The sequence below is a fragment of the Columba livia genome, chromosome 5 (genome assembly GCF_036013475.1).
Source record: "Columba livia isolate bColLiv1 breed racing homer chromosome 5, bColLiv1.pat.W.v2, whole genome shotgun sequence".
NCBI classification, from domain to species: domain Eukaryota; kingdom Metazoa; phylum Chordata; class Aves; order Columbiformes; family Columbidae; genus Columba; species Columba livia.
This window is the reverse complement of record NC_088606.1, coordinates 9,146,168-9,161,727: the sequence shown is the minus strand read 5'-3', so window position 1 is coordinate 9,161,727 and position 15,560 is coordinate 9,146,168. Positions and strand designations below refer to the sequence as shown.

Genomic DNA, 15,560 nt, shown 5'->3' with positions numbered 1-15,560 from the left:
CTCATTGATTTTCATATTCCTCGCATAAAGGTATTAGAAAGTGCCCTTTGAGAAGGACATGCTCCATCTGCATAGTTGTAGGAACAGGTTATAGGTACAAATGTGGGACTTGTTATTGGCCGCAAGAACCATCAAGATGGCACTGCTCGACCTGCGGGAAATTACGTGCCTTGTGCAAATCACGTCAATTCTCTGCAAATAACCTGGATTTGTTCACTTTGAGGCAGGACAGTTGGGTCCGTGTCCAGCTCATTTGTAAGACTGGCTTGGTGCTATGAATAGACACTGCCCAGTTCCAGCTCTATTTCTTCTTGCTACAGAAGGAGTACATATGGTGCAAAAAGGAGATTCATACAAACCACCCAGATTTTACTGGCTTTTGCAAGGGAAAAGGTGACCCAATGGACTATGAAACCTAAATGATGCTTGCAGGAAAAAAAGAGATCCTATTTAAGAACATTACCTATGACATTGCAATCAGATGTTTATAAATGAAACAGACATTTACAATCAAGTGCGTGAAGAAAAGCTATTTTTGCTCTTCAACTAAATCCCTACCATGCTGAAAGAAAACACTTGTAAAAGCAAAAAGTTCCACATATCCATATAGAAGCATCTTGCGCATGAGAATGGGTGCTTTAAAATGGCTGAAAATGGAAAGGACTTAGTCATACCTCATTCCCAAGGGGACCTTTTGTTCCTTCACTGTTTTAAAAACCTATTCTTTACTCCACCATCTGTGATGAATAACAAGAAGCAGCTCGTCAGGGACTGCTTTGCAGCCTTGAACAGAGCAAGTCTGAGATTTGCATAATTTTTCCAAGGCAAGAGCAAGATTACTACAAAGAATGACTCAAACCCCTACTTTACTGTTGAGAAAGGAGAAAAGCAAAGCCAACCTCCACTGTCAACCCTCACACAGGTCACAGCTGCACTGGCTAACAGAAGGGATGCTACTGCCCAGGAAGGCTCAGAGGGTCCCTGAACTCTCCTTCAGGCTCATCCTTTCTCTGGTGCATCCAAAGGACTGTGGTAGCCACTCAGCACTCAACAAGAAGACAGGGAGAGCCCGCACGTGTGACTGGACTGCACCAACCCAAATTCCTGTGTGAGGTAATTCCATGCTACCCCAATCCCTTATTGTCCAAGCTGCCTCAGAACTAGCGTTGCAACTTGTGTTCCCTGAGGCTTTCAGGGCAGTGACTAAAATGCCTTTCAACTTTCAGGTTGTTCCTGGAAAAGAGTATGGGGCAGCAGTGATTTTTTGCTATATGAACTAACTTTTCATCCAAACACAGTTCGATGTGGAGAGGACTAATTGCATGGCCTGATGGAAAGCAAAGCAGGTAACAGGTTAACATCAGATCCTGAAAAGAGCAGATATGAAAAAAATAATCTGGAATTACTCATTGCTTAGAAAAATCCCAAGAAAAAGCCCATTTACTAATTTTCCTCATTACACAATTGTAAAAGATTTGATTCTGGAAGTAACACGGTACTTAGCACATGTGCATGGGTAAGAAGTTGCAATGTATGAGTTCAATATTTCATGTAAAAATACGACAAAAAGAAACAGAACTACTGAATAAAATGATGTGGAACAAGTGGAGAAGGCATACAATTTCAGAGCAGCATAGAAATAAAATCTGTATGAAACAGATAAAGGTTAAACTGGGCAAGTCAAAATGTTGACTTTCTGTTCATGCTCCTCTTTTATTCATCTTGTTTCACACACCTCAGTCTACGTAACTCGCCCTCAGTCATCACATGAAGGTGGCATAAAATAATTCCTGGTTTTGGCAGAAAAAAACACTACCGAGTTGAACAACTTGTTGGTGTTGGTTTTGTGAATCCTCAGGGGAACAAGTATCAGATGTGATATCAGCCATCAGGAAACACTCTCAGCCTTTGCTTAGAACAGTGGGTGATGACTACTGTTGGGACCCTGTTACTTTATATATAATTTCAAATAAAATAAAGATGTAGAAATGGCACCTTCAGGAGCAGTGAGCCAGCTCAATACCGCACAACAGAACAGCATTACTCTATATGTACATAAAAATCAATTTCTCTTTTGCCTACAGCAGCAACACCCACCGCATTTATTTGTATTCATGGAAAGCCTCCAACCAGGAACATTCTCTCAGCTATTTCAAGAAATACATTGTGACTATCAGAAATCATTCTCTGCAGCAGGTACTCAACAAATACTGTGGTCTCTGGGAGCACTGCATCTTTTAAAAAGACCTTTTTCTATCCTGGCACTGTTCTGAATGGTTATAGCATTGCTCCCCCAATTTCTGAGCAGCTACTGGCAACCACTAAGTTTCCCCAAGGCACCACAGAGCTGAATTTAGAAAGACATCACTGAAAAAGTGTTGGCTCCCTTCTCTCAGCATTGAATTTCCCATCTCCCATCAGCCTTTTCATCAAGGGCAGGAGGTGGTTGAAAAGCGGAAATCAAAGATAACAGTTGAATTTTATTATTTGAGAACTTAGAAACAGCTCTCACCAAAATAAAAGACAAAAGTCCAAGGGAAATAATACCACAGTAACTGTACAATAACTGGAATAAAACACTCTGCTACAATCTAGAATTCTGCTTTGAAGGTTGATAGCTACAGGAAAAACGCAACTTTATATTCCATATTACTTTATGTAAGAGTTCACCTTCTAGTACAGAAAATAGTCTGTACAAAAGCCATTCAAATCACCGTAACAAACAGGCATAGACCTACTAAACTGAAACTGGAGCAAGACAAGGTCTGAATGGCTGTAGAACAGAGGACAAAGGTATTACTCAAAAAATCCAACTCAACCCAGCAAGAAAACGTCAAGCCCCTGCATGCTCAAAAAGCTTCTTATCACCTGAGGAAGCAAAACGATGCTGCTTGACAAGCCTCTGCTCAGCACCTGGGAGGGAGCCACCTCAAACAAGGCACATCCTACACATGGTCAGCTAAAACCAGATGCGGTGCTCTGCAAAGAGGCAGCACAGGGAGAGTCCCAGTTCGGGTATGGAAGGTGTCCATGCCGCTGGACCAGCTGTGGGGCCAGGAACCACTTGTGGTGCCCCAGGGGACAGGGGACATCGATGATGAGCCGGTGTGGGGGGCATCAGCACGGGGATGCAGGAGGTATTGGCACCGGGATGCTGGGGGCACTGGGATGTGGGGAGCAGTGCGCACAGAATCTGCGCTTTCACTCCTCATACTGTCAGAACTCCCAGCACTCAGAAAGCAAACACAATCTGAAGTATCTTACACACAATGAGGGAATCATTTTATTAGATTATGGAAGACAGCAGCATTACAGTACAAAAAGTTACAAGAGTAGCAGAAAAAAAGTGTTTTTGGTTTAAATACTCAGGATTATACTGGGGAACATGAGAAGGATAGTACCCTTTTCTAAACTAACTCCTAACCAGGTTATCAAAATAAGTTTTGAATATTTAGCACAAGTAAAAAAGTTACAACAAATATCATTATAAAATGCTTTAATAAATAGTTTCTTTTCTGAAAGGTTTTTTTTATTTTTTTTTTTTAAGAACATGTCAAACAAAAATGTACTAAAACAGAAGATCCTGCAAAGCAAATCCTGCGTTCCTGTATAAAATAACTAGTTTCAAAACATTCACGTTTACATTGTTCATGGGCCAGAGTTTATACTCTCAGACATCCGCTCCTCTCACTGGTAGGGTAGCTAGGTGTATGTAGTGTTATGCTTCTTCGGTAATTAAAATAAACTTAGTTTGCCCAGGTAACAGCAATAATAGAGCCTTAAAAAAAAGCACGCATAAGCCTTCCATTACAAATAACCATTTCTCATGAGGTACTCTCATTTTCTGAGCTCACCAGCCTTTTTTCTTTAGAGCAAAATATGAATAAAGCACAACAGAAACAAGATTGAGCAAAATATTGTTCCCTTCATTAGGCCTGTATTTAAACGCAAAAAAAGTAATACCACATGTAATTAACATATTCACAAAAGAAAAAAAAAAACAATGCCTCGCTATGTTGGTTCTGTACAGTAGATGCACCCATTAGTGTTCTTGAGATGGGCTGAACGTGGGGATAAACAAACATTTCTGGATCTATTTACACGTAAGTGGTTATGTTCCGTAAATACAAATGACCAACAGATTGCTAACATTGATTGTATTAACATCATTTTCTAATCTGGACATAATACCAAAAAAAAGTCTTATAAACTGCCATAAAACCTCCTTTTCTGCAACATAAATTAAAAGGAATGACACGTAAAAAAAAAGACCAAAATATTTAAGTTATTAAATCAAATATACAGAGTGATTCATTTAATATGTACATATTTACAAAAAAAGCACTTTCACTATTAGAAAATAAACTGTGTCAGTTGGGGAACCTAGAGTTCTCACAATTTTACTATATTGATATGGCAGTCTTTGACAGTTGCTATAGAAAAAGTTTAATCTCAAGGCACTTGTCACATGCTTCAATACTGCAATTCTAAAGGAATTTAACAGAAATTAAAAGGCCACTTTTAAACCACAGTTGAAAGATCTCTATATTTTCTTTTTGTTCCTATTACAAAGTGTGTAAGGCAAATTTGGAAAACATATTACAGAAGCTACTAACGTAACAAGTGCAGTGAGCTGCCATTAATAGAGATTCAAAGTCAAGAAAGCAGTTTAAAGTTCACACAATGTCCTCAACCAGGAGGTTTTAAAGCCACCATTAAATTAGAGCAAGTAATAAAAAGAAATACATTCTGTAAACAGTGTACAGTCTTTTGTAATAAACTTTACACATATTGAAAATACAACCTCTCCTCTGCCACACAGCGAGTGTATTATAAGTAAACTTTACAAAAATAGCAACTATCAAAGATTACTCACTTTTTTTCATCTGACAGTAATTGAATAATTTATACAAGGCTAAAGAAACAAAATAAATTTTATTTATTATTATTTTTATTTATTTTTTTTTTACGCAAAATAAAGAAACTATGAACATTTGACTCCAGATATTTTTAGTCCTTGATGCAAAGTGGAGATGTCAACTTTTCCCCTCCCCAGTAAGCACAGGCGCAGTCTGCCTACATTCCAAATACAGGTTAGTCTCTACTGCCTTCAAAGTTTGACGCATTCACATTTTTTACAGATCTGTTGTCCATTTTGCCTATTTGATGGGATTTCTTTACTGGACTGCTCTCTGATGTGTCAGGCGCCTTTGTCGGCAAAGGCTTTGTGAGTTTGTGAGAGAGGAATTTGTCCATTTCCTCGTCTCTTTCCTCCTCTTCATCCTCCTCTTCCTCATACTCTACATACTCCTCTACTGCATCACAAGTCCTTTTTTGAGGAGATATGAAGTTCTTGCATTCATAACGAATGTCTTTGTTACTGTAAGATCTGTCTATAGGGTTTCGTATGGGATTTAAAGGCGCCCACTGGTTATTGGCACCCTCTTCTCTGGGAGGACGACTTCTCTCTCTCTCTTTTCTTCTCTTCCGAGTCCACCACACGCAGATGATTATACAAGTCAGCCACACAATGCTAAATACCACACAAAGAATTGGAACCAAATAATCTAGAGGGCAAACAAAAAACAAAATAAAGCCTTGAGTTAACAAAACTAGATATATAGCACTGGACATCTGCAAGAGAACTATCCACAGATAACTATAGGTTAGACCTAGAAAGCTTTTCAGGAGAAAGAAAGTAAGATGTCATTACAGAATGTGATAGCTGTCTGAACACACTAGTCCATCTAGAAATGCTCTTTGCTAGTTTAAAATACATTAGAGTTTTCTGTGCTTAAAGATAGGGGCTGAAATGCTACATCTGAGATGCTTTTTCCCCCTCCAACAGACAAACTGGTTATACAAGCAACATCTCTTTCTCAAGCACCTAAGCTAAGCTGACCTAGAAAGCCTACAATGACTCTTATGGCAATAAATAAAATCTACCCTTGTAGGAGGCAGTCCCTCCAAAAGTACTGGCACTTGCATCAGAAATATGTCATGCATTTACTATCAAAAATAAGAGTCCTTTACCATCAAGGCCATAGACATTTTTGTATCAACTATCTCAAAAGCATTCAGGTTAGACCTATGTAGCTAAATCCATCACGCATTCTTCAGGATGTTCCAGTTTCACTTCAGAGTAAAACACTAGAATATTGTCACTAGAGATAAGAGTCTTCAGTGCTCAATGAATAAACAAAAGGAGTTGAGACAATTGCTTGACTCCACATTCCCAATCACAAATCCCACTAGCGCTCTCCCAGCCACACCAGCCCCAGATTACTTCTCTAGGAAACAATTCCTGAAAACGTTATGTATATTTGGACTTTTTTCCCCCTCCTCAAGAGTTATACTGCTAGGACAGAAAAACAACATTTTCATACTCTTCTTGATAAACAAGAATTCACAGGTGTTAAGAGGCAGTAAGACATGAGGCGCTTTGCTTTTTGTAGAGACAGGAGGACTGTTCAAAATCTCTGCAGACAAATGCTGTCAACCTACAACAAACCTGTGATCCAAAAGTAAATTCCATCTGCAGTTTTAAGAAAACTGCTTAGAGAAAAACCTACACATGGCTGTATAAAAACAACTGACTGCTTCGTACCACTGTCATTCATTCTAACACTGAAGTGTCTTCTGAACATATTGTTATGTGAAAGATGAAACATCCTCAAACATTTCCTTCTAGTAAAGGAGGATGAATAAACAGCAAACATGGTTGGCCTCAAGGTATCTAAATATCATATTTTAGCAGTTTTGGGAAGGAATGCACTTCTAGAAGTAACTGCTATTCTCTCTCATTTTTCATAAGCAATCTAATACTAAACCATTAAGGGGCAGGGGGAGAGGGAATACTGCAAGGGAAGAGGAGCTCTTCATACCAGCTTCTCCAAGATTAGAATAGAAAGCTTGTATTCTCATGACTGTCACATCTATTATTTAGTCCTACGACTGTGGATCCAAGTTAACTTAATAAAAGGTTATTACAGAGAGAACTGTCTATATGGAGATGCCAAATATAGTTTTTCCTTAAAGCTAGAGGAAATTAATGAAGTGTCTAATGATGATCTCCATCTAGACACTTGAGTGTCCCACAGAAATGAGATTCTCACTACAGACAGGGCTTTACACCACAGTTTGTGATAGGTTTCCATCTATCTCATTCAATTAAGGGTAACAGTAACACAAACCAATTCAAAGGCCATGAAAGTCCAAGTACCAGTTTACTTCTTCAAAACAACTCCAGCTAAAGGACTATGGGGCAGTGGTCAATACTGAGCATTCATATTAAAATGAGGAGTCTGGAAACCATTCTCTAGCACTAGCCACAAGAGAAGTCAAAGTCTACCCACTTTCTTAGAGAATCTTTGAATCTTATTGAGGCGAGAGGCAAAGTAATCCCCATCCCTCTTGCCCTAGCATTTAACATATGATCAGAAGAGGAAGAGGCTGAGGTACATCGGAACTTCAGCTCGATTCTTTATAATTTATGCCATTTCTGTTCCAGACAAGAACAAAGCTGGTACACTCCTTCAAGAGAGCTGAGAAAATAGTACATTTGCCAAGGCTTTAACAGATGAAAGCCATTCCCTAAGAAGGGAAATGCAAGGGAAGTAGAACCACATGATTTACTGATCATCTGGACTACAGGTGGAAGATCTTCCAGAATATTATGTTGAGGAGGTCTAAGAAAAAGTTCTGAGAGCCTCCTACCATTGTGAGACTTCCACTTCGGGCTTAGTTGGACTGGAGCCTACCAGGGGTCTTCCACAAGACTTTCTCCTGCCTCTCCAAGGCAGGAACACAGGCATGCAAATCTTCAACTGTTTGTTTTGGTGTAGCTCTTGGAGAGCCAATATTCAGAGATTAAGATCTCTCCAATCACATCACATCCTCATTAAGAGGAATGTTACATTTTAAACCAGCTGTGCACTGGTGAGAAACACATATTGAAGAAGGGAGTGAAGTGTTACATTATCACAGCCAAGATACATGAAAGATGCTAAACATCTTAGCTCTTGTTAAATTAATTAATACATAAGCACTTCAGAAGAGACTTAGTATCAACACTGTGTGTCTTGCCCCTCCTCATATTTTCATTACCTTACAACCTCAGTTTCTACAGTGCAGCAGCATCAAGGGCTGAGGTTGGGTTAAAGCTAATGTAGGAGAATCAGCAAGGAACTGAACAGCACACGAGAAGAACTCGTGACCTTGTGAAAGATGTGCTTAGACGGGAAAACGGGGTTGGAAGTCAAAGCCAAAACAGTGGCAAGGGTAGATGGGGGGGGATATTACACTAGGGATGAGGTTCAGTTTAAACTAGGACAACAAGTACAGAAACCTGATTTTAAAGCCACTTTCTCTTCAGTTAGTGATAGCAATTGAAGAAACAACCCAATGTATTGTTTTCCCCAACATGTCACAATAAGACAAGACTGACAGTAGGGGAACAGCAAATGCTTGCACACACAGAACGCATGCATTGAGAACCTTACCTGATGATGAATTCCCAACAACTATGGTCTCTACTTGGACTTCAGTTACTGCCAACATAACAGTGCTGTTTTGCCGCTTAGTGATTGCATTTACTATTGTATTAGCAGCATTCTGTATGAGACTATTATCTTGTTCATCTCGATGAGGGACAAAAGACTAAAGGGAGTGAAGGAGAAAAATTTAAAAACGTTACTACAATCACCTAATCATAGAAATCTACTTTTTAAAGGCAACTACGTCTTAGTTGAGTTCACTGGGTTGAATTTACCTGAAAGTAGTTACAAACAATACAAAGTTTACGGTAGCAACAGCACAGCTTGGTCTATCTGAAGTGCAGATGCAATGCCAGACTTGGTGGGTAACACACCTACTTGCTAATCTAGCGTACCTCAAATAAGAGGCAGCTGACTTCCACATTACTTACACTGCCGAGCTAAACTTAGTCATACTTTGGAGCACTTCAAGACATGTGGATTATCTAGATAGAAACTTGGACTAATAACAGTCTGCTCTATTTATACCCTACACTTTGCTTCCTGCATCATGGCTCAGCATGTTCTTTACAGTACTGGTAGAGACAGACAGTCCAGCTTCTGCCTGGATAAACACTTCACTATGAACATTAATTCTTTACTTGGAAACTAAGCAATACACAAGCACCAAGTGATTGGGCTGTAAAGCCTCTAAAGCAAGTTTTTAAGCTCAGTAGAGCAACAGTTAGTTTCATCTACTTAACTTGCACCTTTTTCCACTTCCCATTTAGTGCTTGTGTATTTAATGACCATCCTGAAGCAGCCATATTTTAAATGCATAGCAGAAGCTTCTTTACATCAAAAAGATGCAATCCAGCCACCCGCAACTATATCTCCTCACTGAGAAGGTCAATCGCCCAGGATTTCCAACAGAACAGGTAGGCACTTGTTCACTAATTTGAGCCGGACTAGTCTTCAGAGTAATTTATCAGGAGATTGTTGTAGCCTTCTGTCATTAATGAAACCTGCAGTTTCAGCTATCTAGCATTATAGGAAATTGTGAGATCACAAACATCGCTTTGAAGTCAGGCTAAGCCACAGACTGCAGTATCTGCATTGAAGTGAAACAAGCTTAAACAACCTCTTCCCCAGCTCAAACTAATAAGAAAAGATTCTCCCATATATAATAACACAAGTCTCATACTTACAATAGCAACTTCCACTGCATTTTCTGTGGAGTAAGACAGATCACATAAAATTATCAGAGTTCTGTCCCTAGAAACAGTCTTAGTAGCTGGTAAATACCGAATTTCAGAACAGATATTTTCAGTTGTAGTGCCCTGTTAGAAGCAAGGGAGATGGTATGACTTTAGTTCAAGTAAAAGATAGTACATAAAAATAAAACTCTGATAAGTTTTTGCAGTTACTGAGACCTGATAAAGGTGGCAAAGAGGACAGCAAGAAATGGCAGAAAAGTGAAGAGTAGGGTTTTGGAACGAAGGGTGAGAAACCGAGCTTGCATGACTATCATAGGACAGTCTGAACATATCTTGAAATTTAAGAAGATTCAGTTCTTTAAGATTTAAAAACCAAAATATTCAGTACAAACCCTAATTCTGCCCTGCCCTTTAGACAAAGCACAATTACTAGCAACAGATGAGTCTAAAAATAAAATTTGCAAGCTTACGACAGCAAGAAGTCATATTAGAAATATTAATCTTCCATGCTCTGACATGGAATATATTCCTACATATATTGCCATACTTCATTAATAATTCTGTTCTCACCTGGGGAACTTTGTCTCCATTAAAAATTAAAGTAATTCTAGCACAGTCATTGTCCAAGTATCCAGAATTAGGCAGACACTTGATATTGGCAGGCAGAGGTTCAGAAGCACTGCATTCGCCCCATTCCGTGCATGGTGGCTGGAAACATTTCATATACTTCTCCTGGCATTCTTGACCCATGGGACACTGGTTATTTGAATTATCCCAGTGTCTGTGTAACAAACAAGGTTTTTTCCCACACCACACCTAGAAATTAAAAAGAACAAAGTACTGTTACATTTAATTGCTCTTATGCATCAAATCAAAATAAACAATTCACATAAGATGGTCACGATCTACTACCGGCTATAAAAAAAAATAAAAAGTACAGATTCCGATACTGCTGTTGTCCCAGTACTAGATGGAGTTGCTCTTCCACAAAACAGGGCCATTTTGTATAGACAAAAGAGTAAATACTGTAAAAAGACTACCCAAGACATCAGTGACCGGGCATGTCTTCTTAGAGACTGAGTTACATAGAACTTCTGGCATTTATTTTAAACTAGTCATTTATGCTTCTGTAATCTAGAAACACCTTCACAATAATTAATTTCTCTTCAATATTTACACTGAAATCCTTGCCACAGAATGCTGAAGGTATTAAGAGCTGATGCATGTTTGTGATAAGAACCGTTCACTTCAACCACTCTACCAAAAGAAAACAGTATGCTGATGCCTCAAGTGCAACAAGCTTCCAAGAACAGCTCAATTTCATGGTGGACCCTTTAAGATTCTATATAATACTACACAGCTATTGGTTGAGGAATTTATGGATTTCTTAAACCACAGTTGTCAGCAAGATCATTTTGTTCCCTTATGCATAAAAGAACCAAACACCATACACAGTTAAGTTGCATTTACTGCACCACCATTTCTGAGATTCTAGTTATCATCATGCACTGTTATCTTTTGAAGACGTTTCAAACTTGAAACTGTAACACCATAAAGGGTCTAAAAAGTGCACTTCTAAGTGAGTAAGTGCAAGAATAAGTTATTTCTTTGCATACAGTACATACCTAGCTAAACAAAGTAAGATTAAGGCTGCATAGATTAAGACAACCAAGAGGTTTTTTAAGTGGTACTTCCAGTGAGACGTGGGAGACAGACTGCAGTGTGAGGCAATATTTTTAGTAATATTAGTGCCCATCTGAAGCCATCCACCTAGCCCTACAGCTTGTAAGGAGCACCGATCTTGTCCCTCGCCAGCTGTGATCTAGAGCCACACAGGTAATACAAATTCACTGAGAAATTATATCTTGGAAGGGCTGAAAGGCCTGGTGGACATACATTAGCATGTTCAACCTGTATTTAGGCTAGTCCTATTTTTAATAAGTCACAACCACCAGGATATAGTCCATAATAAATACATAAAGGTTGTAGTTTGACAATTCGTGAACATACTGAAAGGCAACACAAAGTGGTAATTATTACCCACTGAAGAATCTTTTCTTCCTACATATCCTTTACTTTGAAACTGATGTTTCACAAAATTAGGAGCTCTAAAACTCTGTTTGCAAAACTTTGGCAGAGTGATTTATCTATCATTCCAAGATTCATTATGTCACCCCAGTTCATGTTTCCTTTTCTGCAGAAAGTGTCTGCCTGCTTCTAGAGAGCTTGTTCTAGCAGGTAGAGAGCAGGACAATAGCTTAGGATTATAAAGACAATCCTTAAGTATTTTTAAAGGAAGTTATTAGGCTTTTTTCTAAACAAAAGGCAGTTTTTGAGGGAGACCTATGCAAGAGTCTAGATGGAAAAAAAAACAAAGATTAACTTGTGCATGAGAAGAACAATAAGCTTCAGTCAGAAGGATTTAAGAAAATAGGTCAAAATGCCTACCTTGGTGCAGTCAATACGACCATCCAAACAGTGGCAGTGGTTGCATTCTTGATCCCACCTGCTGCCATGGGGAAAGGTAATTCCTTTAAGCCAGCAAGGCTTTCCAATTCCAATCACTAAGAAAAAAAAGCACATTCAGACACTTCAACTCTTCAAGCTACCGAAGCTATACAAATTTAAATAAAAAACTATTAGCTACAGCATCAAAACTACTAGCTACAGCATGTGTGACCTTACACATCAAAACTATACTGGCTACATTGTACACTAGTGATTTTTGGGTAAAAGTTCACAGAAGATATAGAAATACCTTCTTGGCACCTAGGACCAATTCTTCCAGGGGGACAAGTGCATCGGTATCCATTTATTTCATCTATACAAGTGGCACCATATCCACACGGGGAAGACTGGCATTCATCAATATCTAGACAGAAAATAGATAAAACTCAGTAACAGGAACATAAAACACTGTAATTAAACATTTGAGATGTAATCTGACAATTTCTGCTTTTCTAGTAAGAAATGGGCAGTTTGGCTTTAGAATTAATTTCCTAATTGGACAGTTCTATCATTTCAGCAGTCACCTCTAACGTATTTCTCATAATTGCACCCTAACTGAAGTACTGGTGATCAAAGAAGTGGTCAAATGTTGACTCATCTCACAGAGCAGAGGTGTTGGACAGCTGAGGGTGGTAATTCAGCTATAGAACTCAAATCCCACATCCTGTTCTGGTGCTAATTTAAGACATTTAGGCTTCCTAGAAAAGCACATGCTTTCAGGAAGTTATCAGAGTGCAAGAACTGAACAATGAATTTGCTCAACAGTACTAGAAAAAAGTGACTTACTGTGATACAATTTGCCATAAGGAAGAAGAGTAATAGCTTAGTTTGTCACAAACGTTTGATGTAACTTAAATAACCTCAGAAAACAGTGAGTAGATGAATCTAGTACATACACAGGACAAAAACCTCTCGAAAGAACAACCTTGAAGGATTCAAAGACTTAGCCATAGAAGTCTATTGAAAAAGGCAAGAGCACAGTCCATTCAGATGCACAACAACATATTATTTGTTATCCTGGGGAAGTGACCAAAGGCAACAGAAACCAACCTGCCAAGTTGTGAGCCATGGGCAACAACTGCTTCATTTTCAACCATAACTATCCTCTTTCAAAGCATCTTTCAAAAGCTCTCCTGCCATTGAAAATGAGTGCCCACTCCAATCCCTCAGAAAAAATATTTAAACACCAATCCCTGACTGATGCACAGTATCAGCTCATCTTCTGCGCTTAAAGAACAAAACTTAGAAAGTAAATGTGATAAATAGTAGTTGTGAGACTGTCACCCGTGTGGGCAATAGAAAATGCCAAAAGGATGTTGAAGGGCTTTTGGTTTTACTCTAGCTTCCTTCAAAAGTATCTAAAATGCTACAGGGCTGAACTACTATTTCCTCCTCTCTTCAAGCTACATTGGTGTAAGATTTTTCCATTCTCTACATGCTGAGAAAAGTGACTTAACACTGTTTCTGTTATCAGCAGAGCTGAGTTTTTGTCCGAGCTACTCCCATTGTCTATATCAGTCTAAACAAGGAAAAAAAAAAGTCTGCAGTCCTATAACAAATGCACAGTATTTGCCTTTGTCTCCTAACAGTCCTCTCTGCATTTCTTGTCTGGAAAAGGAGAATTCAATATTCCCTCACTGCACGTCTGGATCTAGATACAGGATTACCTGCCATCCCTGGTTCTATATCCAGAGATCACAAAGCTGATGCTACCACAAGTGCTACAGTCACTGACTAGAGGTGTTGGCTCATTTACTGTTGCCAGGCTGAAGAAGAAATCTCAACTTGAAAGCAGATCACCATACTGATGGAGTGAAAAGACAAAGTGCAATGGCCTTGAGGCTGCAAAAGACTCAAAGTCTGATCTTCCAAAGAGGGAGAAATAAAATCAGGAAAAAATAAGGTACCACATTCAAGTCAAAATGCTAAGATTCCATTAAAAACAACAACAAAAAAAACAATACAAAACAAACCAAACACACAAGAACAAAACTACTCTTCTACAACACTTCAATGCAGTTTTAGGGTCTTTTCAGTTTCTATCCTTCAGGATAATTGCAGTGTAACAGGTTTGTTTCATAGCTTTGAAAGACATTTATCATAGTTCTCTGTGCTATTCATATGCTGGCACTGCACCTCTGATGTTTTTCTTCTCTTTTGTGACGTCTCAGTAGCTTTCTGTTTCTAATGCTAAACACTCAATCTTTAAGTTGTTTATCAAGAAAAATATTTAAAACTTAATAAAATTCTAGGAAGCCAACAGCCCAGAACCTTCAGAAATGACTGAAAAATCCAACAGCCAAGTCTTTGAGTATAATTTAAGCCAACTCATTTCAGTTCCACATAATGAAACAACGAGAAGAACATAAATTGCCATTATTTAAAAGGTATCACTACCCAGCTGGCTGACAGGTGGCTTCTGTTTCGTTGTTTGGAATTCAGCTAACCAAATGCAAAAATGGTCACAGTGTGTTCTGACTTGTGCATCAGAATGGTACAACCTTTCTGGTCTTTACCCACACAGGTACTTACTAATTCTGCAGTCAGGACCAGCAAAGCCAGGTGCACATTCACATCGAAACCAGTTCACACCATCAACGCAGATGCCTCCGTTGTAACTGCAAAAATAACAAACCCATCATTACAACGAGAGTTCTCAGGATAGATTCACTAGTCTAAAGATGAGTAAAAACCACAGGTCTCGCACAGTGTGTTCTCATGCAAATTTCTGTTGTCTCTGCTCGTGGTACTTTCTCACTATTCAACAATGCAGAATTAAAAAGTGCTGGCTAATTCATAATACGAGCCTACTTAATAACACATCTACACTGTTTCATTCGTCTCTAATTAAAGCTTTGTTAATTAAACCCTCTGTTGCTTTTTCGGGGGATGATCTGCTCCCACCAACAGAGAAGGTGTACTGTTAAGATAAACAATATTGCTTAGTAAGTCACCTGTTAAAACAGCAACGTACTACACAAGTGTGTGCATGTGTGGGAAACTGTATCAACAGAACTCAAGCAGCACTGTAAAGTGAATACGGAGAAAGCCAACTCTTTTGCAAGGCGTGCTTTTAATATACGAACTACATGTTATTGCATCAAAATGGACAACAGAGAAAGATAAGGTAGATAGTTTGCTTCAAACACACATCAGTATTTTTCCGCTTCAACCATAAATATCAACCTCTATTTTGAATACTCCCACTGTATCTTCCAAAAAATATTTTTGTTTTTAAAACACATTTATACATAGTATTTGATCCAACAGGGCATTTTTATATTATCTAAAATTATTTACTGTAAACTAACAGATTTCAATTTCTCATTTTTTATCCTAAAATTCAATTGTAGATGCCAAT

At 38.6% G+C, this 15,560-nt stretch overlaps 1 protein-coding gene across 2 annotated transcripts in view; it reads right to left on the bottom strand.

Moving 5' to 3' along the window:
• Positions 1–3,256: 3,256 nt before the first annotated feature.
• The window catches only part of JAG2 (jagged canonical Notch ligand 2), a 71,746-nt gene continuing 59,442 nt past the window's right edge, over positions 3,257–15,560 (bottom strand). For both annotated transcript variants that reach the window (XM_065063293.1, XM_065063294.1), the window contains 7 exons: positions 14,732–14,817; positions 12,450–12,563; positions 12,140–12,255; positions 10,262–10,507; positions 9,683–9,814; positions 8,502–8,658; positions 3,257–5,567 (listed from right to left, as the gene is read on the bottom strand). In XM_065063293.1, the coding sequence (XP_064919365.1) occupies positions 5,095–5,567; positions 8,502–8,658; positions 9,683–9,814; positions 10,262–10,507; positions 12,140–12,255; positions 12,450–12,563; positions 14,732–14,817 (1,324 nt within the window). In that variant the 3' untranslated portion in view covers positions 3,257–5,094. The remainder of the gene's footprint in view (positions 5,568–8,501; positions 8,659–9,682; positions 9,815–10,261; positions 10,508–12,139; positions 12,256–12,449; positions 12,564–14,731; positions 14,818–15,560) is intronic.